The sequence below is a fragment of the Rhipicephalus microplus genome, chromosome 6, assembly GCF_043290135.1.
Source record: "Rhipicephalus microplus isolate Deutch F79 chromosome 6, USDA_Rmic, whole genome shotgun sequence".
NCBI classification, from domain to species: domain Eukaryota; kingdom Metazoa; phylum Arthropoda; class Arachnida; order Ixodida; family Ixodidae; genus Rhipicephalus; species Rhipicephalus microplus.
The window spans coordinates 201,487,587-201,513,239 of NC_134705.1; the positions used below are offsets into that span (position 1 = coordinate 201,487,587).

At 43.7% G+C, this 25,653-nt stretch overlaps 1 protein-coding gene across 5 annotated transcripts in view; it reads right to left on the reverse strand.

Moving 5' to 3' along the window:
* Window positions 1-6,973: 6,973 nt before the first annotated feature.
* Window positions 6,974-25,653, reverse strand: part of LOC119166915 (uncharacterized) — a 38,897-nt gene continuing 20,217 nt past the window's right edge. For 3 of the 5 annotated variants that reach the window (XM_075867612.1, XM_075867608.1, XM_075867611.1), the window contains 8 exons: window positions 24,528-25,225; window positions 23,186-23,303; window positions 20,387-20,679; window positions 16,674-17,114; window positions 11,679-12,065; window positions 8,384-8,535; window positions 8,149-8,309; window positions 6,974-7,579 (listed from right to left, as the gene is read on the reverse strand). In XM_075867612.1, coding sequence (XP_075723727.1) covers window positions 7,458-7,579; window positions 8,149-8,309; window positions 8,384-8,535; window positions 11,679-12,065; window positions 16,674-17,114; window positions 20,387-20,679; window positions 23,186-23,303; window positions 24,528-25,225 — 2,372 coding nt within the window. In that variant the 3' untranslated portion in view covers window positions 6,974-7,457. The remainder of the gene's footprint in view (window positions 7,580-8,148; window positions 8,310-8,383; window positions 8,536-11,678; window positions 12,066-16,673; window positions 17,115-20,386; window positions 20,680-23,185; window positions 23,304-24,527; window positions 25,226-25,653) is intronic. The other 2 variants (XM_075867610.1, XM_037418306.2) reach the window with 2 other exon arrangements.

Sequence of the window (25,653 nt, forward strand, 5' to 3'; positions counted from 1 at the left end):
TTCTCCTATTCTATTGCATCCCGACTAAAAAGTATTGTCATCCTAACAGCAGTCAGCAGCCATTCTCAGCTGCTATGCAGTGTACTTCTGGACCAATCTGGATTAAGCTTGCTCTATTTGAGAAAGATTATAGTATAGTCGCTTTAAGAAGTGAAGACAAACTGAAAGCCAAGCTCTAGTTTACAGTGTTAATCAAAAAAGAATACGCTTGCAAACACTGACATACGAAGAGATAATGCTACCACTGTGCATAGAAAGAACAGGCTCTCTAACTACATTTTTTTTTTCAAGAAACAAAATTGTGGTGTTTTAGAATAAGACCCTCCAGCTTGCTGGAAATAAATTTCAAGAAATTCGCACACTAAGTGGATCCCTCCACATGTAGAACATTTGCAATCCAGTATGAGCTGGTTAGGATGAATGGATGGGTTAGTGCGCATATGACATGCACTTTCAACTTCTGACCAGTAACTTGCCACTGCCGCTTTACTAAAAATGTACAACTAGCGAACTTGTACTGTTTTAACATATGGGGCAGAAACCTAGAGAAGAACAATAAAATTACACCATATTTCGCTAAAGGGTACCATGTGTAGATGCGAAACAGCGGGCGTTAATGGTTACACAGGCGGTGGCGTTAACGCTGGCTCTCATCGCGGCATTGCACAGGAGAGAAATCTGGGGAGGTGCAAAGCACTCAGGGATGGACTGGTGTTTCTAACTGGAACATGCCAATCGCTGCTAATGGGCAATGAGAGGCAAAACTCGATTGGACACAGAGACCTGCAGTCTGCTTTTAGTAGACTTTTATTGTTCGAAAAGGAACAGGAGAATTCTCACTACCTTAGAGTTCCAAGTGCCTATATATACGGGGGTGGCCAGTGCACGGTTGTGCAGTGTGTGCAGTCGGTTCTTTCAATTAAGAAACTCACTAGCAGACGCTGTCTGTGTCACTGTTCCGAGGCGAGAGAGGGGTGTAAGCCAAGAGGGTGTAAACGCCACAGGGAGGGATGCCTAGAAAACAGGGGAGTGAACATAGGTTTGCAGACACTTTGCGAGGGGATGCACACGTGCAATGTGGGTGTTAGTGCCACAAAGAGGGATGCTTAGAGAAGAGAGAGGGGGAGGTTACACATGCGCAGTGGAGTGTGGATGCCACCGGATCAAGCGCACGCTTAGATGCTTCACATCTAAAACGAAAAATTCACCTATGATTACAATACTGCCTAATGCGAATTGTGAGTGCAACTTTGTCTTGGGGCAACACCAATTATGTTTGTAGTTTAAGCTATCCGCAATTGCAGCAATGCAACATGCATTGCATATTTCCATAGTAATTGCCAGCGCTCGAGTGTAGCACACACTACTTTCTGCCTAGCAGGCGTCGTAAACCAAGTGAAACACTCAGCCCCGTTACAAGTGAAGCCAGCCGCAGTAGTGCCATCCCTGCATGCAGACAAGCTTAAGTGCATGATGGAAGAAGAAAGCGAGGCTCGGGCCAAGTGGCTTACGATATCAAGACATCGCGTTCACTCGATCAATTACGGCAATGGCGACGCTTCTCATCACAGCAACAAGTGCTTAAAAGCTGCACTCAAAGAATCTATGGACCACCCAGTGTACGATAGAATGAAGAATGATAGACGAAGCACTAAGAGGTATAAAAAAACAGCAAAATAGATCCGAGAACAAACAACAAACCGGCATTCTTGTAAATGAGCATTGAGAGGAAGAAGTGGACCCAGGCAGGCTACATCATCAGAACAGATTACCAAATGTCAGAACATCATAAGAGATGGTAAGTGTGATCGCGGAGAGCAAAGGTTTAGGTGGAGCACCAAAAGAAATTTGGAGGCATGAAATGGAATTCGCTAGCACAAAGCAAGGTGGGTTGAAGATCACTAGGAGGGGCCTTCTACCTGCTGTGGAAATAGGCACGCGATAATAATGAATGTCTGTTGAAAGTAGATTAAGGCAGAAGTTCTTCAAAAGTTCAGATATTTATCCACACACCTTGGAAATGCAGTAAGCAGTTTCTCACACATTGCAGACATCATTTAAACTAACAAATTCAGAAGTCTGTGTGCGTGCAGCTTCTAGCAATGAATGTAAATGGCAGGTTATCAGCTCCTGTGGCGGCCCCAGAAACAATCTAGCATGCCATGCTCAAATCGGCCAACAGCCGATATTTGATATTCGATGCAATTTTTCAGCCTGTAGCCTCATTTGTTGCGAGAAGAAATAGCTATTTTTAGCCGACTGTTCTAAGCCACGCACTGTGCTACAATATTTGGCTCGCGTGTTTTCGGGAGCCTTAACTACTGATCGGAAGCATTTTCTGAAAAAGCTCGAAAAACGCCAGGCCTGCACGGAACGCGCAGCAGAGTCGCAGTGAAAGCTGGAAGAGTGGTTTTTTAAATCCTTTTTCTTGGCCGGCGTTCACAATCCTATCCTTCATCATTCTTTGGAGAAGCGTGGTATCTGCTACACAATCATTAAATGCGAGGCATTTGTTGGCAAACTTCAGCGACTTTGAGCGTATCTCACTGTCTGTCTGTCTGTCTATCAATCAATCTATATCTATCTATATTTATCTATCTCTATATCTATCCATCTATCTATCATTTGGATAATGGTATCCATACCAAACTTGGTATGGCACAACATTACTGTATGAAGAACATAACTGACTTGTCATAACATGAAAATCTTGACATGTTTACATTTCACGATCTTGCTGCTCTTTTGGTGGTTTCTTTCACATTACATGTCGCAAAACTGGTATAGTATAACATGACTGCATGGCGAACACAAGTGACAGACCCTAACATGAAAATCATGACATGCTTGTCATGTAACAACACGACTACATGCCACACTCATGTACTCGCAGCCGTTTCGCAAGCTTTGCATATACCAAATTTGGTATTACGGGACGTGAATGAACGACGAAGGTATGTGACTGGTGCAAACATGATAATCATGAAATGGGTGTCATGTAACATGACTACATGCCACGCTCATTATGCGCTTGCGGCCGTTTTGCTAGCTTCACATGTATCAAATTCGGTATTATGTGGAGCGAACGAACGACCTAGGTAAATGACACGTCCAAACATGATGATCATGACATGCGTGTCATGTAACAACATGACTACGTCCCATACGCATGATGCGCTCGCGGCCGTTTCGCTACCTTCACATATGCCAAAATTTTTTATTACGTTACGTGAATGGTTGACGAAGGTATGTGACGGGTGCAAACATGATAATCACGAGATGCCTGTCATGTAAGAACATTAATCCATGCCACACTCAAGCGCCAATGCACTTCGACGTGACCCTGTGCGCATGCGCGCTGGCGTTCATTTCATCATGTCACACAGACAATGCCACGCCAGGCGCCGATATCCCCCTAGTAGAAATCAGTGGATCTGCCACTCCATTGCGGATCTGCCTGCCATGTACTCGCAGGCCCGCGCTGCGTTGCTTTGACGCATGCGCGTTTCAGCGCACACAGTGTCCCTCTGTCAGAAAGAGAGGCAGACGCGGTGCTGTCTGTGTCGTCGGCGCGAAACATAGCATGTCGCATTTCGGGCTGGTTGCCACGAGGCCATGCTGATGGATGCTGGTCGCGCCGATCGGGCCTTGAGTCAGACTATCGAGTGCTGGCGTTTTGCCAGCGTGGCGTCGCTGCGCTCAGCCTGCGCGTTCGTCAACGTTGCATCAGAGTATATTGGGCCCTTCATGACGCGCTCGCCGCCATTTCGCTAGCTTCACATGTACCGAATTCGGTACCACCGTAACTTAATAGATGAAGATAAATGAGAGGTCCAAACTTGATAATCATATGCTTTTCATGTGAAATATGACTACATGCTACATGTTTCACTAGTTCCACATATACCAGTGACGTGAATGGATGATAAATGTAAATGAAATGTCCAAACATGATAATCATGATATAGATGTCATGTAAACATGATTACATGCCATGCCCATAGCACGCTCGCAGCCGTTTCGCTAGCTCCATAAGTACCAGAGTTGGTGTCAGGTGACATTAATAGATGACTAAGGTAAATGAAATGTCCAACCATGATAATTATGACATGGAAGTCATGTACGGCATAACTTACCTCTTTCTTGTAATGTTGTGCCAATTTTGAAGTGACCTATTAACCTTCCTCGTTCGTGCTTCGCATATGCTCGATTCCCACTGTACGTGGGATCTGACAATTTTTATGCCTGAAGAATTATGCCTGGAGTGGGCATGTGCCACAGGTAAGAAGTGATGAAGAACAACCTTTTGTTTTGTAATGACCCGCTCGTTGCACAATTCACAATGTGTGATTGATCCTGGTTGAAATCACATTAACACGATTCCTTTCCGGACATCAAGCCTGCCTAAGGCCAGTTTGGAAACTATTTTCAAACACCAGTGTGGCTCACTGGTCAAATGAAGAAAAAAAACTGTGTGACTGGGTGGTAGAATACTGCGCTGGCACGCAGGGGACCTGCGTTCGAATTCCATTGTGTCCTTTGTATTTTTTTTTTACAGAGATTTTTTCTTATTTCTTGTGATAGTGGTTACGGACATCAGCAGAGACGGCAGCGGTGGACAACTACGGCACCGCACGTGAACCATGTTGTGACCTCATAACAGCTTTTGCTGTACAGAAGTGTTTCAGGGCCTCTTTAAGAGTCATACTTCCCACCAAGACAGAAATCCACAATTCTGTAACGCAGATTCGGAAGACTTTTAATTGTATGAATCAAACGGTATAACATCAGCAATCTTCAGGAAGAAAAAAGGAAAGAAAAAGAAGTGCGCCAGTTTTTAGACAGCTGCCCTTGCAGTTACACTTTGAGACATTAAATCCCCTCTTCCTGATGAGGATTTGTCTCGAAGCACTCTTTAGTATTTCAAGCTCGCTCCTTGAAGAAAAAAGAAGGCGTAAGATGCTATAAGAGATATTTTCTATATAATATCAACAGCAATGTACATTGCATTATGTATACTGTCAACACATGCATCACAGAACACTCGCCCTCTTAAAGTATCACAAAGCAGTGCCTTCTCATTTACAAGTCTATGTACAAGGCAAAGAACAAGACTTACTCTGCAAGTTCAGCCTGTGAACAAAAAAAAAGAACAAAAACAGGATAAATGTTCATTGCAAGTATGGACTTCATGCTTAACAACAGTGGACACGGTTAGTCTTTTTGTACAAGTAGCTGCTTCGGCATAGAAATGACTACGACTGCTTGCATATCTGTTTACAAGCAATCGAGATGTAGAAAAGTCGAGCAAGACCTCGTCGATTTGAAGCCTTCCCGACCAAAGACGATGTCAAGCGATATTCCATAATAGCAGAAAACAAAAATGCTAAAGCAAGCCATAAGATGTACACAGGTCACACACCTTTAGAGCCTGAAATGGTGGCTACGAGTTGCCAAGCTCAAGGTCACTAGCTCCAATACTAGCAATAGCAGCCACACTTCAATTAAAAAACGCCCATTTAAGTGCCCATCTCCCAACTATCCAAGATCTCCGAACTATCCAACTCCCTTTCAGTGCTGTGGGAGCTGCAGGACTCCTTAGCTAATACCAAGAGCAAATGCTCCTCGTGATGTAAGCATCTGTTCCGCGTTTGTTCAACATCTCTTCACCGTGCTCCTAGTGCATTTATGCAAATAATGTTTTGATGCAGTAATCCTTAGCAGAGCTTATAAGAATGCGGTAATGAGGCTTTGCTGTATCTTCCTCTGCTGTATCTTACAGCCCTTTTAGCCAGCATTCCAAGTCGCCAGTGTGAAATTATCTGTTCAGCATCCAGCTGACGTTTATATCCAATGTTACAACCTATCATATTAGAGCAGGATGGTGATGCAGTAAATAGTGCAGTTTTAAGAGTGTTCCCCATCATCAACAAATCACAAGTTCTAGCACTGTGCTAGAACTTGTGGTTAAAACAGCTTTTACGACTGAGCATCGCCTCAGTATGCCTAGCAGCATCAAAAGCAGCAGCTCATCTCAATAAAATCAAGAATACCTGATGCTTTGTCTTAAGTGCAAGTTGACAAAGCAATGGTTTCATTAACCACCTGCTTTTTGCTGTCGGGGCAAGAAGCGGGCATGCAGCAAGCACGGGTTCAGATTGAAGTGGGCGGTCATGATGCTATGTAATCGCAGTTCCTGGCAGTAATCGCAACATTATAGTTTAAACAAAGTACACGCAGAAAAGATCTAATGCATTGTGTATTGCTGTAACCCAGCACACACTGAGCGAATCTGCAGCTCTCCATCTGGCCAATAACTAGGCACTTAGATCTGGCAATATGTCAGCTGCACCAGTATATGGCTTGCACACCCGTTAGCTCAGGTAGTTTTCCAAGTTACGTGCAAGATGGGGTACAGCTTTAGGAGCACATTAAATAAATCTCAGTTGGTCGAAATTGTACAGTGGTCCATTGCTACAGTGTGCCTTCTTATCGGATCATGGTTTTGGCACTTTTTTTCTCTCCCCATGAGCTGTTCAAGGCGGTTTGTTAATAACTAAGACCTGTTAAGCCAGACCACAGCACGAAGCTGCTATGACCAATCACTGGCTCTTAAAACCATTTTCAGACCATGCACCTAATATTAGCGTTGCCTTTGAGCTCTCCTTACATTACCGAGAATGAGCCATCACTAGGACATGAATTTGTACACGGCCTGCCAAGCCTTCAAGAATAGAAGTGCTGCTGCTGTGGCCAAGATTATCACCTACTAAGCAGCAGGGTTGTTGCTCAAATTCTCTATTCACATAAATGGTAAGCTTAGGGATAACAGTAATACTGCTATGAGAGATTGCTTATTGAGAGGTCCCAAATTATCGAGGCTCTACTTCACACCCCCAACAAAAATAAGAACAAAAATAATTGCAGTAGCACGGATAGTTGGGCTAGTTGGTATTGGTTCATCTTAGACTAGCCTTGTTAAAACCATAGTCGGAAGTCAACGGGCATGAACGTTTAACTGCGCTTTGTTGTATGTATTTTTTTGTTCTAGTGTGTCTGTGTGCACGCCCTTACTCAGTTAAAAAATGAACACAAGTAATGTATAAAATAACACCTTCTAGAATGTGCCCAAACAAACCCTATTATTGAAAAACAGTAGTACTCAATAGGCATATTGCGGACATTGAGCAAAATCCTTCAGATTCTTGAATGACAGATGTTTCGCTAGCACAAGCGCTTGCAGTGAAATGTCATGGAACTGACCTCATGCTAACAAAGCTAGGAAGATAGAAATTAATTGTAAAAGAACGGATGCGAGGCAAACTAGAGTTAGCGTAGCATTGTGTGATCCCACAAAACCCAGCGTAACCTGTATGGACAGGCCAATGCCTGTCCACTAACACACATGGTCGATGCCAACAGGTGTGGCCAGATGATGTCTAGCACACCTAGACTTCTCAGACATCCACATAGAAAAAGCCACCCCTCGGCTTCTGAGCAGCGGGTGTGGTTTTGGTTGTGGTCTCCAGGACGACATCCGACGAACTGTCACGTTCACACGGGGCCAAAGAGTTCAGCACTAGTAGGAAAGCAAAATAGAAGCAGAGTCAAGTCAGCAGTACCATGGGTGTCATCATCGCTAAATTTCTATGCCTTCTAAAACGACAGGGTGAAGTCGCAAAGCCATTATACAATTACAGTTAACTTAGCAGGTTTTTCTGGACCGCCCTCCATATTCAGCCAAGTCAGCAACAGTTGCCAGGCACTGGTAATTTATAACAGCCTATATCTGCCGAAATGCCAAAATGTTACATCAAACTGGCATAGCCTATTCTGGCTAAATGTTGTGAAGTGGCACTGTTGTTCAAAATATGATTGATTTGTGGGGTCTAACGTCCCAAAACCACCATATGATTATGAGAGACGCCGTAGTGGAGGGCTCCGGAAATTTCGACCACCTGGGGTTCTTTAACGTGCACCCAAATCTGAGCACACAGGCCTACAACATTTCCGCCTCCATCGGAAATGCAGCCGCCGCAGCCGGGATTCGATCCCGCGACCTGCGGGTCAGCAGCCGAGTACCTTAGCCACTAGACCACCGCGGCGGGGCCTGTTGTTCAAAATAGAGCTAGAAGTATAAAGAGTCACCTTCAAGGCATTGTTCGATCCTTTTGAGGTTCTTCAGGATGCTTGAAAGCTCTCTCGTCAGGTTGCCATCTGTCGGCGAGTCGCTGGGTCGCCTCTCGACAACCCTTGGAAGAACCTCTTCTAACATGAGCCGGACATCACTGTTCTCGGGATACTTCAGCCTGCATGAAGTCAACAAAAGAAGCAAAGGTTGGAAACAACGACCAAAGAAGAAAAGAATTTTTGCTGCCCTTACCTTTCCTTCTCGATGAGGGTGCGGGCACTAGTGCGCAGTTTTCCCGACAGCTGGTGGATGGCAGAGATCACGAGGCTGTCCAATGCCGACAGCTCTCTCCTGCCTGGTGTTGTGGATGGAGTCTTGACGCCATTTTCTGTTGGTGTTTTGCTCTGCACAAACAGTGAAAAAAATCGCCAGAATTATACGGTAATTTATCTGAAAGTTGTGTCACAGCACAACTTTCAACTTTAATGAGCCCTTAACTGTTTCAACAATTACAGAAACCATTGTGCTAGTAGCGTAGGTCCTTTCAATCAACACAGATCTAGACAGTAACACCACCAGAGAGAGCAGTGCATGACTGCCGTTGTTTTGGGACATCAGTCTTTCTAATAATCTAGAGTAAACTCACGATAATTCAAACTCTGGTAATTCATACTTTCGGTAAATTCAAACAAAATTTAATTTTTTGGTTGGCCCTCTATTTTTTCACTGTACAGTCAAACTCACTTATAACAATCTATCGGTTATAACGACCGTATTTCGGTGCACTTACGATTTTCCTATGCAATCCTTTGAAAACGAGTCCACACATAGCGATTATTTTTTTTAAGCCTTCTACTTCTACAACAAATACGTTCGACACGGTCGCGGTAAAAATATGGCGCATATGAAGCAAGAAAAATGTACAAAAAAGGCATTCTAAAGCATAGGTGCACGCTCGCGTGTGCCCCACTGCAGTTTACATGCGGTGAAGATATCGTAGACCGCGACAAAAACCGCACGCAGATTTCGGACGCTGCACACGAGGTCGCTCTCTTTCCAGACGTTTCTTCACCGACAGAATGGAAGTGAGGGAAAAAAACACAAAAAGAAGTAGAAGACAGAATAAAGGCTTGGGGTTAGCTGTCGCACTGCAAACTTTTCTGACGCCGCTCTCGGCATCTACGACCAACGACTATTAATCAACAATGCCTGAATTTGAATGCAAGATGCCATAAATTTAAAAGGTAATAACTTTTGTGACATTAAGTCAAGTGCAAAGCTCAACTCTCTGACATCACAATGTGTAGCAAAAGGTTTTTCATCTTTCGGTAATGGCAGAGACGGGACAATAAGTGATAATGAGTACCGTGCGTTTGCAGTGGTGCCTTAATGAATAAGCATCAGAAAAGAGCGATGGCCAGGTGGCCGGTGGCGGTGAACATGCCACTGACTCATTGCCCTCAACCTCATCACAGTCATCTGCTGATAGCTGCTCAGCCGTACAAGCATGTCATGCTGCCGTTCGCAAGCTCGCTACCACTGCTGCATCATGTGAGGCCACTTACGCGCGTTGCTCACAAAATTCTTTGTGTTAACAGACTACTTGCCACACCCTATATGATCCCGAGTGAAGCATGCATGAGAAAAGCAGAAACGCGTGCATGCGTTGGATTAAGCAAACTGGCATGCGACGACAGAAGCTGAGTAAGCGACGTGCTGCAAGCAACTAGACAGTGGCGATTGGTTCAACGTGGCGATATCGCGCTTCAGTGGAAGCACAGTAGAACCACAGTGGAACGGCAAGAGTTTATCGCTAATGTGGTTGAATTCACTCGTGAGCAAACAGGCGTCGTTTAAAATGCGAAGAGGCCAAAATTGTCAGCGGAGGGGTTGTTTGCACTTTTGAATAAAAATACACAGAAAAAAAAAGGGGTTTGGCCACTAAGGGGACGTTTTTATGGGCGGGTCCATATACAACAAACTACTGAGAAATATTGATGTAATGACCATTTATCGTGACACATTCAAGTTCGTTATAAACGAGTTCGGCTGCATTTAAAAAGCCTCTTAATCAAACTCTATCATTTGGCTAATTCATACTTTTTTGCAGTTCCATACCAGAAAACATCTGCTGCTTTCCCACTACTTTTTGAAAAGTGTTTGCTTATTTAATTTTAACAGTCTAAAAATTGAAAATAAGCACCTCAGGCTTTTAAGAAAAAAGGCTTTTCTAGTGAACAAATGTTTGAAACAATGCACATGCATGGTAAACCGCCATGCTTCTCCACTGTTACAGAGAGCTTTGTGCTGAAGGCACATACCTATAGCAAAGAAACAGTTGTTAACTCGATATTTCTTTAAAAGGTCTGACCAGCAGTAAATGACCAAGAAACTCGTGGACCTTACACCTCTGCTTTGCCTTCATTGTGGTGGAGCTAAGTGTTTAAAAACACTTTAGAAATTTTTAAATGTGATAAAATCGATGCTTAATCATAATGTGTGGTGTCACCTCACCCAGTGTCATCTATCTGAGAACTAATAATTCAAACTTCTTGATAATTAAAACAAAATTCGGAGGTTCCTACGAGCTTGAATTAATGAGAGTCAAGTGTATTTGGTTTCTCAACACTTGTACATCACCAGCATATGCAAGCATAAATAATTTCAGAGCACCTAGAGATCAAATAGAAAAGCGCGCACAATTTCCTTTGCAATGTACAGCACTTTGAAGGAGCATCACGGAAAACAAAGCATAGCCCGACTGCTCATCATAACAGTTGAAAAAAAGAAAGCACGACATGATCTCTATGTAGCTCCCTCGATAAGAGGCAATTCGCTTAAATAAAATTCAGGCACACTATCAGGATGCAACCAGTTGCTGCATATTGAGTGGAGAGATTCATGTTGAATCCAAATAAAGTGCAAACTAACTACTGCGTAATTAAATATCGGATATTGTCCCATGCAGCTTTCTCAGCCACTCTCAATCCCAATGAGTGCATATTTTACTAGCAAATTACGTTGCATGTGAGCCACACAGACGCCAAGAATCAAGACTCCCCATGTTATGTTTGGCATTCAAATGTAATAGCCACAAATTCAATGCATCAAGAGCTGACAAGGCTCTCTTGCACTTGTTCCATCTCCCTTTATGCCCCCTTCCCTCCCAATTCCCTAAATGACAAAGCATAACACATGGGAATCAAGGCACGAAAAAGGGGAGGGGGGCACATAGTTATAGTTTAAGTACAAAAGTTCATTTTTACAACACAACACGCCAGCTCTTCAGGCACCTGGTCTCCTTTAACTAATGTAATCGTAATGTAGTGCAGTGAAAAAAACAAGCAACAAACAAACGTTTGTCTGTTTTTTGCACTGCACTAGATTATGGTTGACTTGTTCCAACTCGCCCAACGAGCAACGTTACTAACTAATGCAATTAGCAAACGGGTGTATCCTATACTGATATTCACTTATCTTTGGGGTATGATCATCGCACGTTAAGATATAAACACCCCTCTACATGCTAAGCACAAACAACGCCCACCTCTCCATCACCAGACTGCCTCTCCAGCTTACGGCCGCTTCGGACAAACGTGGTGCCACTGGCTCCTGCACTTCCCTTGAGGAATGTTTCACCACGCGACAGTGAGCTGCCAGTATTCGGGACCGCTGCAGAGCGACCCCTGTGCTGCCGGTCGGATGCAGCCGGTGCAAGCGCAAGGTCACGGTGGCCGCCAAAGGAGGCCGAACGACCGAACTGGACTGGAGATCCTGTCCGGGCATCTTCGTCTCCGTCCGAAATGTACGACTTGCCAGACGCCTGCTTCCTCTGAACTCGTGGGGAGTGGTGCCGACTTTCTCCGTCAGACACCGAGTGCTGCTGTGAACGACAGGCAGCTGTCGGATCGCTGTCGGTGCGTTGGTGGTGGGCCTGCAAGAAACATTTCTTTTTAACCATATGTAACCAGAACACATGAATGTAGATGCTAAGCCTTGGCTGCACAAAAGCATTCATCTGAAGGAAAAAAAAAGCCATGCATGGCAAATAACTTTTAGAAGGTGGAGGACACAATTGACTAAGACCTCCATTACCTAAGGCTGAATGAATAATAGAACAAACCTCTAAACTATTATAGTGAACAAGACATAAAAGTGAGCAAGTATTCACCACATGGTTTTACACTGCAGAAGTCAGAGAGACAGAGGTGTACCTCTGTTACTAATGCTTCATAACTAGTCGCACAGAAGTTGAACATCATATTAAAGGGCCCCTCACCAGAACTGAGCATTTCGAGCTGACCAACTCAATGCATAAATTGGGTGCTCACAATCATGTCTGCCAAGATTTGCAACACTACATGCCACGAAAACAAATCCATTTTCAAATTGAACCTCGCTTACACCATGATGAAGGGGGTGACGTACAAGGAATTGGCCTACATAGTTAACTGTGCTTTGATGTTGATCATTTATGTAGACATCAGTGCTCCTACATCGCTTACAGTAGCACATGACACGTTAACAATTAGTCAACACAAGATGTGTCGTTTATGTAATCTGATGATGGAATAAACGAATAAAGTTGAGGCAAATAATAAAACACAAAACAGAATGTGTGCAAATTTCCATTTATTTATGTATCTTACTTTAAATCGAATTAAGATGCAAGTCTAATCTGTGTCCGTTTTGCATGCATGCATGTTTATGCCACTTCTATCTTGTGCAGGCACCAACTCGCATAACAACACTAATTTTCTACAGTGTTCCAGCACTCAACATGCTTATTTATCCTCTCGTGTCTAATGTGGTACTGGTTTATGATACCGTGCCCGCACAAACGTTGCAGCTTTCACGTTGTCTTTTGAGGCTTGTGGTCTTGTGTACTTCCCACCTTGTTCCTGATAACTCCTCATTCGAGAGTCCAACTGAACATTCACCCGGATGTAGCAATAAAAATTATGACTGGCATTTGCAGCAACGTCAAGTAAAACACCATCGTAAATGTTTCTTGCGAACCAGGCGACGACTTCGAGTGCGACATGACCGCTCACGACCGTGTACAGCGCCTCGATCAATTCTGTGACTTATCAGCGTTTCCAGGCCCCATCTCGGACAGTGAGCAACTTTATCGGTACAGATGACGACGTAGCTGTTTCCGACTGCATCGATGCTGAGATTTTGGCTGACGCTGCCGGTGCCATGGAAGTGTAGCCGTGCGGTTATGAATGTGCCAACACCTTCGCTGCCGCCGCTAACCAACCTTTTGCTGCGCTACAAAGCTTGCATCAGCGTTTTGAGTCGGCCAACGTTGTTGTGGCCGAAGGAGCTAAATTCGCTTATTTGAAAAGCTTAAATGATACTGAGAATGACTAGAATTTGACGGCGCACAAGAAGCAACACAAGTTTATAGACTATTTTCATGTGAAATAAAATGTGGTAACTTGCAGTTCACACCTTGTTTTTCATTATACTGTGAGTGAATCGTTATGTTAGCTCTTGTAACGATCTTTGAGGCCTCAAATGCTTCAATTTAGGCCTTAAATAAGCATATTTTGTATTTCGAATTCTCGATTTATCGAACTATTTCTGGATCCCCTTCGAGTTTGATATATCCGGGATCGACTGTAGTAACAGGAATTGATTTTTGGTAGAATGCAAGTGATATCCTGCAAAGTAAGTTACATTTCAGAATTTACTACACTGTGAGCATATAAGCTGGTATAACAAGCTTTTAAACTTTAAGATGACGATTCAATGCAAGCATAATATGTTTTAATAGAAGTAGGGCTTTGTGGCAGTGCAAATTTTTCCTGGAGAGGCGTACTCATAGTATAGCAACTCTCGACCGCAGTGAAACATCCTTTACAAAAGAGATACATGCGGTTTTATGCGTTCATTTCGAATACCGTATTTACTCGCGTAATGAAAGCACTCGCACAATAAACCCACCCCCAACTTCAGTCGTCAAAATTTATATTTTTTTCCCCACCTAATAAACGCACTCTCTACATTCGTCCGCTGCAGTACCGCTAACCGACACCTGGCACCTCTTTGCCTGTTGAATCTCATCCGTTTTTTTATTATTATGCCGATCCCTCTCGGCCACCTCGGCTCGCTCCCTCCCCCTTCGTCCGCTGCCGTGCACCAACATAGTTTTTCTTTCTATCTGTGCGCGGCACGTACACAGTCTTTTTAAAACATCTATCTGCCACAGCAGGGCTCGCAAACGGTGCAAGAGTAGAGACATCGCAGCTGACAAGCACACAGCGAGCGAAGTTCACGAAACTGCCCGCGCCAACCGATGGTCGCTTCCTGCAAATATGAAACTTCAAGGCCCAATCGCATGCACACAATTTTCGAGCGACGATGACAGAATCTACTGTCGCTATAGCTGTCGCGAGCAGCCATTCGTCCCCATCGCATCCGCATCTCAGGTTTCTAGAAAACCAGAAAGAAATCGCTTGTTGCCCAGAAAAGATTGATACTATTTCCGCAACGCGGTCGCCGATTTTCACTTCGGTTGCAAGCAAGGCAGCTGCCATATTTTGTCGTTAACTTTGTTATTGAAGGTTTGTTTTGATGCTTTGGTGGTGGCTTGCTGCAATATTGGTTGCTTGCTACAATGTCAACAGCGTCGTAACGGTCGTTGTGCGAGGTTTCCATGAAGTTGGCTAAGTGAGTCGTGGTGTAGTAGCGCACGCTTCTGGGCGCCCCTCAAGATCACAGCAGATACCACTGTTGCGGTTTAACCATTGCGAGAGAAGATAGCTGCGAAACGCTTTAATAATGTGCACAGGCGGCGGGGGAACAGCTTGCAGAAGATAGCGCCTTCAACCACCGAAGATGAGTGAAGTGCTACAATGAAGCTGACTGACGTAAAATTTTTTTTTGAATTGCCGCATTTTTTTTTTGCTCATACCGAAAAAGTTTTCATAAAATTTTCTCCACATAATAAATGGATCCCCAATTTTGCTCCAATTTTTAAAGAAAAATAAGTGCATTCGTTGCACGAGTAAATACAGTACTTCGAAATTTAAAATTTAAGTTTGTCTCGAAATGAATTCAAATAATGTGATATTCATTCGAACATTCAAAATGCTCCAATATTCGCACATGCCAAATATTTTCAGCTTATAATAAACTACTTTTAGAAGCTCTGATATAACGCTCTTTCCTGGGCATGCGACCACTTCTAGTATCTAACTGCAATTTATTATGCGACCTCGCGAGGGGCCCTTTAAAATTCAGGCTTTCTTCAAATTTGTCAAAGAAATGCTACACATGATAATCGTTCACTCAAAAGTTCATTCTAGTGAGAAGTGTATCCCACACTCGCAAACACACTCTTATAACCCTCAAAGCAAGGATCCAACCAGCAAGGAACACCCATCAGCTGACCGTTCTTACGAGGCCGGCGTCGACGACAACACTGTCTGCTTCCCACAAAAACGCGAGAACTCTTCCAAGTGCACTTCAAGAAGCGTGCACTGGCGTGCCAGTGATACATGGTTCGCGTCCCACATTTCAGAAGAAGTGCGTGCACAGACCCAAGCTATAAAAGGAGCGCATCGAGAGTGCGCCGGGGCTCTCTCTCTGGCTTTTGTTTCGGCCAGTTGTCTCTGGTGTAAAGGCGCGTCTACACGCCTAGTTTGGTCACACCTGTAAATATGTAAATAAACTGTGCGCTCTTCTACATAAAGAGCCACGAAAGAGTTCTTCCCCGACGTCTGAGTGGCCACCCGTTTCCCGTTCCTCGGTCACATCAACACATGCACACGAGCGCTCACATAAAAACTAGCACAAAATCAGATTGATCCACACTTAACATGCATCCTCTTCTATCTATACCTCACACTGCAAGTTAACAAGCACTAGCAGGTTTCGGCGGACATGTACACACAAAAGACTGGTACAGCACTCTTCTTGAGTGCTCATGTTCATCATTACCTTTAGTACTGGCTAAGTTAATAATATTCCAAGGTTTTAAATCCCAAAGCCACAATATGATTATGAGAGATGCCGTAGTGGAGAGGTCCGGAAATTTCGACCATTTCATTTTCTTTAAGATGCACCGACATTGCACCCCCAGTACACAAGCCTCTACCAATTCGCCTCCGTCGAAATGCGACCGCCACGGCCGGGACCAAACCCGCGACCTAGCTCATTAGCACGTCGTGTTAACTTGCACAAAGCAAAGTACGTGAACTGCCAATAAACGAAGCCTGAAGGGACCAGGAAAATAGTATCCATGTAACGGGGTTGCTGCTTGCCGAGAGACGAACAGGAAAGCTGAATTAAAGCGCAAAACCAACTATATTAGAAGCAGTTGTTCAGTAAGCAGCAGTTCCATCTAAGAGATTTCTGTTCATTAAGAGTTCAAATAAAGCAAAACTGGCAGTTGTGCTTTTTATGAATTGCCTTAAATGTAATAGTTGCTGTGCTTTGTCACATCTCAGCATTACCTCATGCTAAGTACCATTGCTAAGTTAATTTAACTTTCTCCATTTGTACATTGCACAGTCCTTTTTGATTCACTCACTTTTCCACGAAGAAGTTCTGCCCTCGTAACGCCCACATCCGTGGCTCTGACTCCACGGGGCAGCCGGAGGCTGAAGCGGCCGCCATCTTGCCTTGAGAGGTTGGGATTGCTGCCATGGTGAGGAGTCTTCCCACGTGGAGGTGCTGCGGACGCAGGAGGAAGACCGCCCACCTCTGGTAGCCCCAGCCGTGCCCTCCTCAGAGCAAAGGCCCGGTTCAGCTTCATCTGCGGGCCACCCCTGGAGCCCGAGCTGTGGGACGACGGCTCTGTGCTGGTGTCTGACAAAACACTGGCAGTCTCCTCGGAGCCACAAGCCAGATCGCTGCTAACAGCTAAGTCGGCTTCAGAGCCTGTGAGTCCCCAAGACTTGCGCTGGGGTGGTGCGCTACGGCGCTGGGCAGAACTGCTGGCCAATGGCTTCTGCCGTAGAAAAGTGCCATCCTGAAGATATGGAAACATCCCAGTGGTAAGTAAGGCAGACACCACACGAACGGGAAATATAACGCAACTTCGAATAATGCTACTTGCATGCATATAAAGAAAACTAAGAAAAGCACAGAACAGAGAACATCAGCTGAAACTTACTTTAAAGGGAGTGATCGTCCCTGCTCGCTGAGAAGGAAAGATCACTCCCAAGTGTTTAGGTCAACACATTCACACACGTAACCAGAGACTGCCATATACACCCTACAGACTTCCCTCTGAAATGCCACTTCTACAAAGAATGTGGGTCCTTTCAACATGTAGTAGGAAGCTGCTGGCAATCCCCACTAAAGGCCCCCAACTCACGACAGCAGTGAGCTTCGGTACAGAGTCTGGGCCGGCTACAAGCTGCAGGGCCAGCTACTGCTGGTCATAAATGCCCAGTATAAGGCCCGAGCTCCATGCATTTCGAACTAAGGATACTTCTCCAAAGCTACACTATTAAAATAACATCGACAAGTAACAGACAATGCCAAAGAAAGTACAGCTGATGATTTCCTTCAAATAATGACCTTCAAATAATGTGTCTGATGGTCATTTAACACATTATTCGAAGGTCACAGGTTCTGTCCCTGACCGCAGCAAGTTCTCTTTTGGACCACTTTTCTTTTTTTACATTTGTATTTAACTTACTACTGGGTCATTCCATGCCAAATCATCCAGTGTTTTTGCGACCATCACAAATATGGCTGTTTCATAGGTTTCTTGAAGTGCAAAACTTGTCTTGGTCATTTATTTCCATTGCCAAAAAGTTTTCTCCCTATTTATGAGAGTCTGTAGTTTGGCGTCGACTGAGCTAGAGAGCGTCAATCATTTTTTTTTTCAAAAGAAGTTTTTTCAATGCACTCGATAAACTAGTATTTGTGGCAAGGTAATGAAGCGATCTATCTGTAAAAATACTTATGTGTATCAATTCTTCGCGAGCTTTTCCTACAAACAATATTGAGTAATGTTGCCAAATTTTCAATTTTTTTTTTCAGGAACATGGCAAGGTCAATGGACACACAAAAAAATATGTGCTGGTGGCTTGTTTGACATGCTACAAATTAAAAATAATTTAGGAACTGAAGTTATAGCAGATACAGTTAAACCTCTTTATAAGAGGCATGCTCCGGGAAGCAATTCTCTTATTTTATATGAGGTGTCTCTTATAAGCAGGGGACCTTGTAGTTTGCTGTAGACATACTGGTGTCTTTTATACTCATTTTTCTCTTATATCAGCGTCTCTTACAAAAAGGTTCGACTGTAGTCTGAAAAAAAAATTGCGAAGTTCACTTTTTTGGGAAAAGCTCTGTATTCGGCACCAAAAAATTTACCTTAGTGATCGGAATAATAATGTGCACAATATCTCATATGAAAGCCCCATGTATTAGCAAATAATTGGTAAAGTTATTTGAGGGTATTAATTTTTAAACTTCAGAAATACTTTTTTTTTTGAAGTTATGTATCTCCACCAGCTCTTTGCCTACACAACTCAAGCAACATGACTCTGGCCACATTCACTGTAGTGCACCTCTGTTGGCAATAGAATGCAGATGATAACCCCATTCCCACTTCTATTGCTCTGCAGAGAGCACCAAATTTGCTGTATGTATCCCAGGTCAGTGGCCTTGGGCTAAGACTGCCCTTGCGAGGGCGTCATGCTGCTTGAGTTACATATGCGAAAGGCTGGCAGAAATACACCATCTTAAAAAGATATTTCACAAGTTTAAAATAATAATAGCCTCTAGTAACTTCTGTTTTTGATAATACATGGGGTTTTAAAATGAGGTGTCGTGCATATTATTAGTCCAACCACCAAGGCAACTTTATTGACGCTGAATACAATGCTTTTCCCCCAAAGTGAACTTCGCAATTTTTTTTTCAGGCTATCTGCTATAACTTCAGCTCCTAAATTATTTTTAATTTGTAGCATGTCAAACATGCCCCCAGTACACTTTATTTGTGCCCTTTGAGCCTGCCATGTTCCCGGAAAAAAATCCCCAATTTTGCAACATTATTCAATATTGCTCGTGCGAAAAGCCCCCAATGAGGTGATATACATAAGCAAGTCATTTTTACAACTAGATCACTTCATTACATTGCTGCAAATATTTTATTGAGTGCATGAAAAAAATCTATTGAAAAAAAATTGTTGTTTGACCCTCTCTAGCTCAGCTGGCACGAAACTAGTCAATAGGCAGTAAAATTTTTGGAAATGAAAATAAACAAGCAGGGCGAGTTCGGAACTTTGAGAAGCATGTGGAAATTTTTTCAGTCATATTCATGATGGTCGGAAAAACGCTGGACGATTTGGCATAGAATGACCCTACTAATAATATTCTATATTTTTCCCTTGGCAGTCTTGCCCGTCGTTAGTTCCAATTATTATTGTGTCGAACAAATAAAAAATGAACCCTTAAAATTTCCACCTCACTACTATAAAAATAAGAAGCTTATTCTCTCGCTCTCTTGTTTTTAAGCAATACATACCAGAAGGCATCTACAGTGGTTGTGAAGCTTAACTTGAATGCTCCGCAGCATGTTATGAAACCATTATTGACTCCAGCGCCGCGTAGCTTTGGGTTCTGTTGCCAAGATGTTAACAATGCATGCCAACATACTATGCAAGCATACCAACGTATCATCTCGGCAACAGCGCCCAACACTTAGCGACTGGCATCAGTAGAATTAGTCAAGGCTACATTGTGAAGCATTTGAGTCAAGCTTGCAGATGACTAAAAAAACAAAAAAAAAAAGGTTATTTTACAGGCAGTCCAACTGCAGCACTTGTACTTTTCTATATGCAGTGCCTTTTTGAAACGAGTTATGAATTCAAATAAACATTCATAATCTGAAAATACTGCAGACTCTGTGCTCCCTGCAAGGCTACGTTTTCATCATGTACACATTTTGTTATGCATCTCACACCACAGCTCAACATCAAAGATCAGCATTTGTTTTCATGTTTTCTTCACATCCAAGTTGCCACGTAACACTTGCAGACAAAATCATCTAGTGTACAGTTTAATAGGCACACCAATCCAAAGTGGCCGCAATGCCTTGACAGTTGCAGGAACAAGATATGAACTTCACCAGCAACATACCAAAGTAGTGGTGCAGCATTCATGTATCACAGTCTAGGTATTCCCTAGTACTCACAGGCACCCCCTCTAAATGAAACCTACCAACAGGCAAATCCACGCTATCTATTAGCAGTATTTGTTCAAAGCCCACTGAGAAGATCTTACACCAAATGACGTTGACATGACTTTGTTCGATGGAGTTTTGTTGAACGTGGTCCGATGGGTTCTGGGCGGAGAGCATGGAGGACTCGGACGGCTACCGGTGGAGCCCAATCGCTTCCTTGCTGTGGCGTTGGCACATGGAGCGGAAGTCTGAAGAGGTGTGGGCGCCGACTTCCTTGCAGCGTTTCCTGTGGCACCACTGCTCTCTGTGGATGGCACAAAGGTGTCCAGCGGAACACGCTCCGAGGGTGGCGTCGGAAGTCGCCGCTTAGTGCGGTTGAGATCGATGGAACCGCCTGAAACAAGAAATTATTAAACTTTTGATGCCTGAATTATGAAACTGCTGAACAAAACAAAAATTATTTTCTTATTCTAGCTTTAAATAGCCACATTTAAATGATTCTTCAGTTAAATTATCTAAATCTCAGCTTTCATGCATACTTTTATGTATGTCGCGATATCTCCATGTGTCACAGAAGCAAAGACCTTGCAACAAAGAACGTACTTCAAACTCCATAACATGTCGTGTGCCGCCTCTTAAACAGAAATATTGAAGACAGAACTTATGTCAACCAGGCAAAAAAAAACAAAAAACTAAGAGGTGAGAGCTCTTGCACACACTTTGCGATCTTTGCCATCAGCTAGAAAGCAAAAGGTTCAAGCATAAAATACCTTAGACATGACGGCGCTAGATTTTCCATGCTGAAAGCAACATTCCCCACGAGTACTTGACAGCCAGCATTACAGACAGCACGCATTTCGTGGCTTGCTTGTTCGAAGTTTTTTTTGGTATGTCGCGAAGTAGCGACTCTTAGCAGTAAAAGGTCAAGTCCATAATGATGAGTAGAATACCAAAGGGATGCGGAAGGCAAACATTAAGGCCAACAAGAGAGGTAGATTCCGACAGCTTCAGGGTTGCATTTTCTACAGCAAGTAAAAGGGGTGATGCATGTCAAACAGTGTTCTCACTGCATCGACTGTTCAGTGGGATCACTGATTGACTGGAGCTGTGCAGTAAGCGGGAAACGCTGTAGCCTCCTTTTAAAAACAACACTAAATATATCTATGCCCAGCCAGCATCATAGTATTATAGACAGTCGACAGTTAGCAGTACTTTTAGTATGGGACACAAAAGAAAGAAAAATCTCAACTGAAAAAAAAAAAATGAGATTGGCTGCAATAGTCTGCGTATCACTAACAGAGTTCACCACAGTGAACAAAGTGTGACCAATTCCAGTTTGGCAGTTCGTGCCTTGTTGTCAAGGTGAGCTTGCTAAGGTTGGACTACAATATCACTGAACTTTCTCAGAGCTGGTTTAGGCATGCAGGCATCATGTTGCATAGAAATATAAAGCATGTCAGCTGCTTTGCTTTTAAATTCTCCAGGCGAAGCTTGCTTCGCAAAGTGGGGTCAAGTTTCAATGTTGTAGTTGCCAGGGCGTAGAGGGGAGAGAAAGCAGTAGAGAGAGGAGATAAGCAAGGTAAAGCTACAATTACATTGTCACATCAATTATGATAACATTTCAGGTGCAAGGGGATTACATCAGTGCTCAGTCGCAGCAGAAGGAGCAACTTTCGAGCAGCATTTGTTACACTAATGCTCTGGACTATTCCACTGTCATTGCTATGAATAGATTTCCAAATAGACCATTCCGTTGTTCAGTGAAGAGCGACTAAGAACATGAGACTGCTTTAATTTAAAAATGAACTCAATACCATACAAGATTCAGCCAAAACAGCTAATTGAGAAGCTTAGCTTACATTATTTTTTAGCAGCCAGTCCTTGTGCTGCTAGCACAGCTTAAGCTCCCTCATCTCGTTTTGGTTTATAACTGTCCTGTGCATTTCCAGGTATGCATTCAGGTTTTCTTTGAGGTGGATTCTGATTGAGATGGTGATCAATGATGACAACGACTGCACAGCAGCTTGCAATCAAAAGAATGCTATCCACATCCCAGTGGACATTCTAAGGACTTCACAAACTCGTAACTTGCCTTACAGTGGTACTGCACACACAAGCTTTTTTATTGAGGGGAGCAAGGTGTGTAGAGACATCATATGCCTTCTGGGTCCACACATTAATTTGGCACAGGGCAAAAATGACAAGAGGTTTCAAGGCAGGGAGAATAAAAAGCTGACAAGGTGAACCGTAAGGGCAGCAAAGCTTATTTGTCCTTGCTTGCTACCTTTGAGGTTTCCTCAAACAAGCAGACACGAAGGCATGCACTGTGCATGCAGATAAAGGACACTAAAGTGAAAAATTATATCACTTGGGTAGGTAAATTACCCTTCCACAATATTACAAACACCACTCTTGCTATGAGCTCTTGGTAGGCCAGAAAATGCACTTTAAAAATGCAGGTGACAGTGCCACCTTCAATTCTCGCACCAACTCACCGTGATGGCAAATTTTGACTGTCCACTATGGCCTGCATAATTCTTTGTTAAAAATAGACAATGTCTTCTAAAAGAGCTCAAGTCTTCACATGACACTTTTCAAAAAATATTGCCGAGCCAGATGCAGTCAAACACACACAAACAAAAGTGATGACCATGATGTCACACTAATGTACAGGTGATTGGATTTTAGTGCAAAATTAAAAAACGAAGCTTGCCTCCAATTTATCTTTTAATGAAAAACCTATGATGGCAAAACCAACAATAATAGAGTTTTTATAGAACAATTTACCAGTCCAATCTTAATTCAGTGTTTCACCATAGTGCCTGTTTAACAACAGCAACAAGGGTAAAGGTCCAATGAACATGCAGGATTGGCAAGCAAGGCAAAGCACGCATACTCACATGCAGGGCCAACGACACCACCACCACCAAACTTGGAACACAAGCTCTGAACATTATTACCCTGGCTCCTTGGTCTGGAACCAGAGACCCCCTCACCTTCTGGCCTCACCCTCTGGTACTGCAAGCACAAAAAACAAACAGAAGGACCAGCAATGAGATCTCTTAAAGAGAAACATTCTAGCCAAGTGACAAAGCAAGCTAAACTGGTGCCCATTCGTGCCATAGTTACTCGTGTAAGGGCCTCGCAATCTTTTTTTTTTTTTCATAACAACCGTCATTGTTGAGATGCTATGTGGGACAGGGGACATGCAGTCTAAATGTTCACACTATGAATACGAGTATATTATAATGTCATGAGTCACGTTGAAGAGCGCAGCAGACGGCCTCTTCAAGAGTAAACTTTTTATTTGGGCAAACCTGTGCCCGAAAAAACAAAAACTTACAGCAACACACACTGTCCACCGGTAGCGATGAATACTCAGCCATCAATAAAACTGATCACCGGCGCAATGCAGCGTCTTATATGCAATAGCCAAGTACATTCCAGCATTATCGCTGCTGCTTGCATAATCTCGTCTGTTCACTTCCTGGGTGCAATCTTAGCAGAAAGCGCTGAAACTGTTGAGAAGCTTCTGAAACATAGGGGCATGTTCTACACCAAGCATTGCTGACAGTCTTCAAGAGTGAAGCATGAATACACTAAAAGAAAGCAATAAACACAAGTGGCAATGTCCTTCCATGACTGCACACCTGTGCTCAAAAGGAATTCATTCATCAATGTTACGAAATTTACTAGTCCTTGCCAGCACTGCCACTGCACAGCCAGCATATTAACGAGATGTGCTATGGAGAGAAAGAGATTTGCGCTACACTAAGAAAAAGAAAGAAAGCTCTTCACTTGCATCTAATTTGTCACTTTAAGTATACGTACATCATTACTTGAAATACGTCCATGGGAATCTCCATTTCTGGCTTTCTTGTTGGTCAAGTCCGTTATTTTAGGTAACTTTCTATTAGTATTCTAGTTTTGCATACCAATTCGTTAGCACAATAGGGCACCAACTCTTCAACACACATTTTTTACGAGTTCTAAAAAGGGGTTCAATGGTGTTTATATTTTTAAATTTTATTTTTCCCCTAAAGAGGGGAGAGCTGCTTTGAAGAACTACAGAGCCAACTTTTGCCCCCTTTACTTTTCTACTTGCCTTGCAGTAAATGTTGGGCAGCTAGTGTGTAATGACTTGATCATCCCTATGATAGATTCCTTGGTTGTGGTGAAATATCTGCCCACATAAAGCTGCCAAAACTTTCAATGTGTACTACCATGGGAATGCTTCCTGACCTGCTCCACACTGGACGGGTGGTTGTACGAGGACACACCAAACACTTCGTCAATTCTACGACGGGCCTCCTCCACGTCTGGGTCGACGCGGTCCGTCTCGACTGTGTACGTGCCGGTCTCACTTCGATCATCGGCGGGAGACAACACCTGCTCTAAGCCAGAGCTTGGCTCGACACGTGCCGCCGATGAGACACCCTTGCCAGGACCTGGCAGAGGTGCCCGCGCAGGGCCATCATTGAGCATCCTCTGGATTAAGTAAGAGGCAGAGTCACTCAGACGCTGGTCATCCTGCCGCCTCCCTTGGCGGCTGGGTTCGACGTCTGAGCTCCACCCTCCTCCTCCTCCTCCACTGCTCCGGTTGCGAACCTCCGCACCGCTCCACCGCCGTTTTGCCAAGTCAGTAGCATTAATTGGACTAGTGGGAGTCCTGCGACCGCCTGCATTCACAGTAGACGACGACTCGCCAGGCTTTGACACTGGCGAGGCTCGACTCTTTGATGGCGTTCGCTCAGACTCCGGTTTCGGAGGTGCAAATTTTCGTATGCTGTCCTTAAGGGCCAGCGGCCTGCTGCTAGTCGTGTCATTGTCGAAGTGGATTGTGAAGGCCATAGCTGTGGAGCCAGACGCCTGCGTCTGGGAGGTGGGAGTGTCGGGACACGGCGAATGTTCATTTTTTGAGGCTCTAGGAGATTCATCATCTGCAGAAAGGAGAAATGACAAAGAGTTGCTTGCCTTTTGAGAAACTATCGCAGTAATAGCCTAGTTCATAATGAAATAATTGGAAGGGCAAACCAACGGGACACAAGAGGAGACAAACAAGCGCTTTCTCTTGTGCCCCGTTGATTTGCACTTCCAATTATTTCATTATGAATTTGCACCAACTAGCCCGCCTGTCAACCCTTCTGCAATAACCTAGTTGTTTAACACAAATTCAAACAGCAAGTAGATTGAAAGATATGGTAGAAAATGTAGTTATTTCTTTTTACTACTATCTATTTGAAAATTACCTTGCATTTCCAATGGGGATTACAGCCTCAGGGGATACAGCATGAGTATAAACAATTCGTCATTGAGAAAACTTGCTTGCTCTTCAGGCGGCTGCTTCCATTAAGCTATGCACATAAGA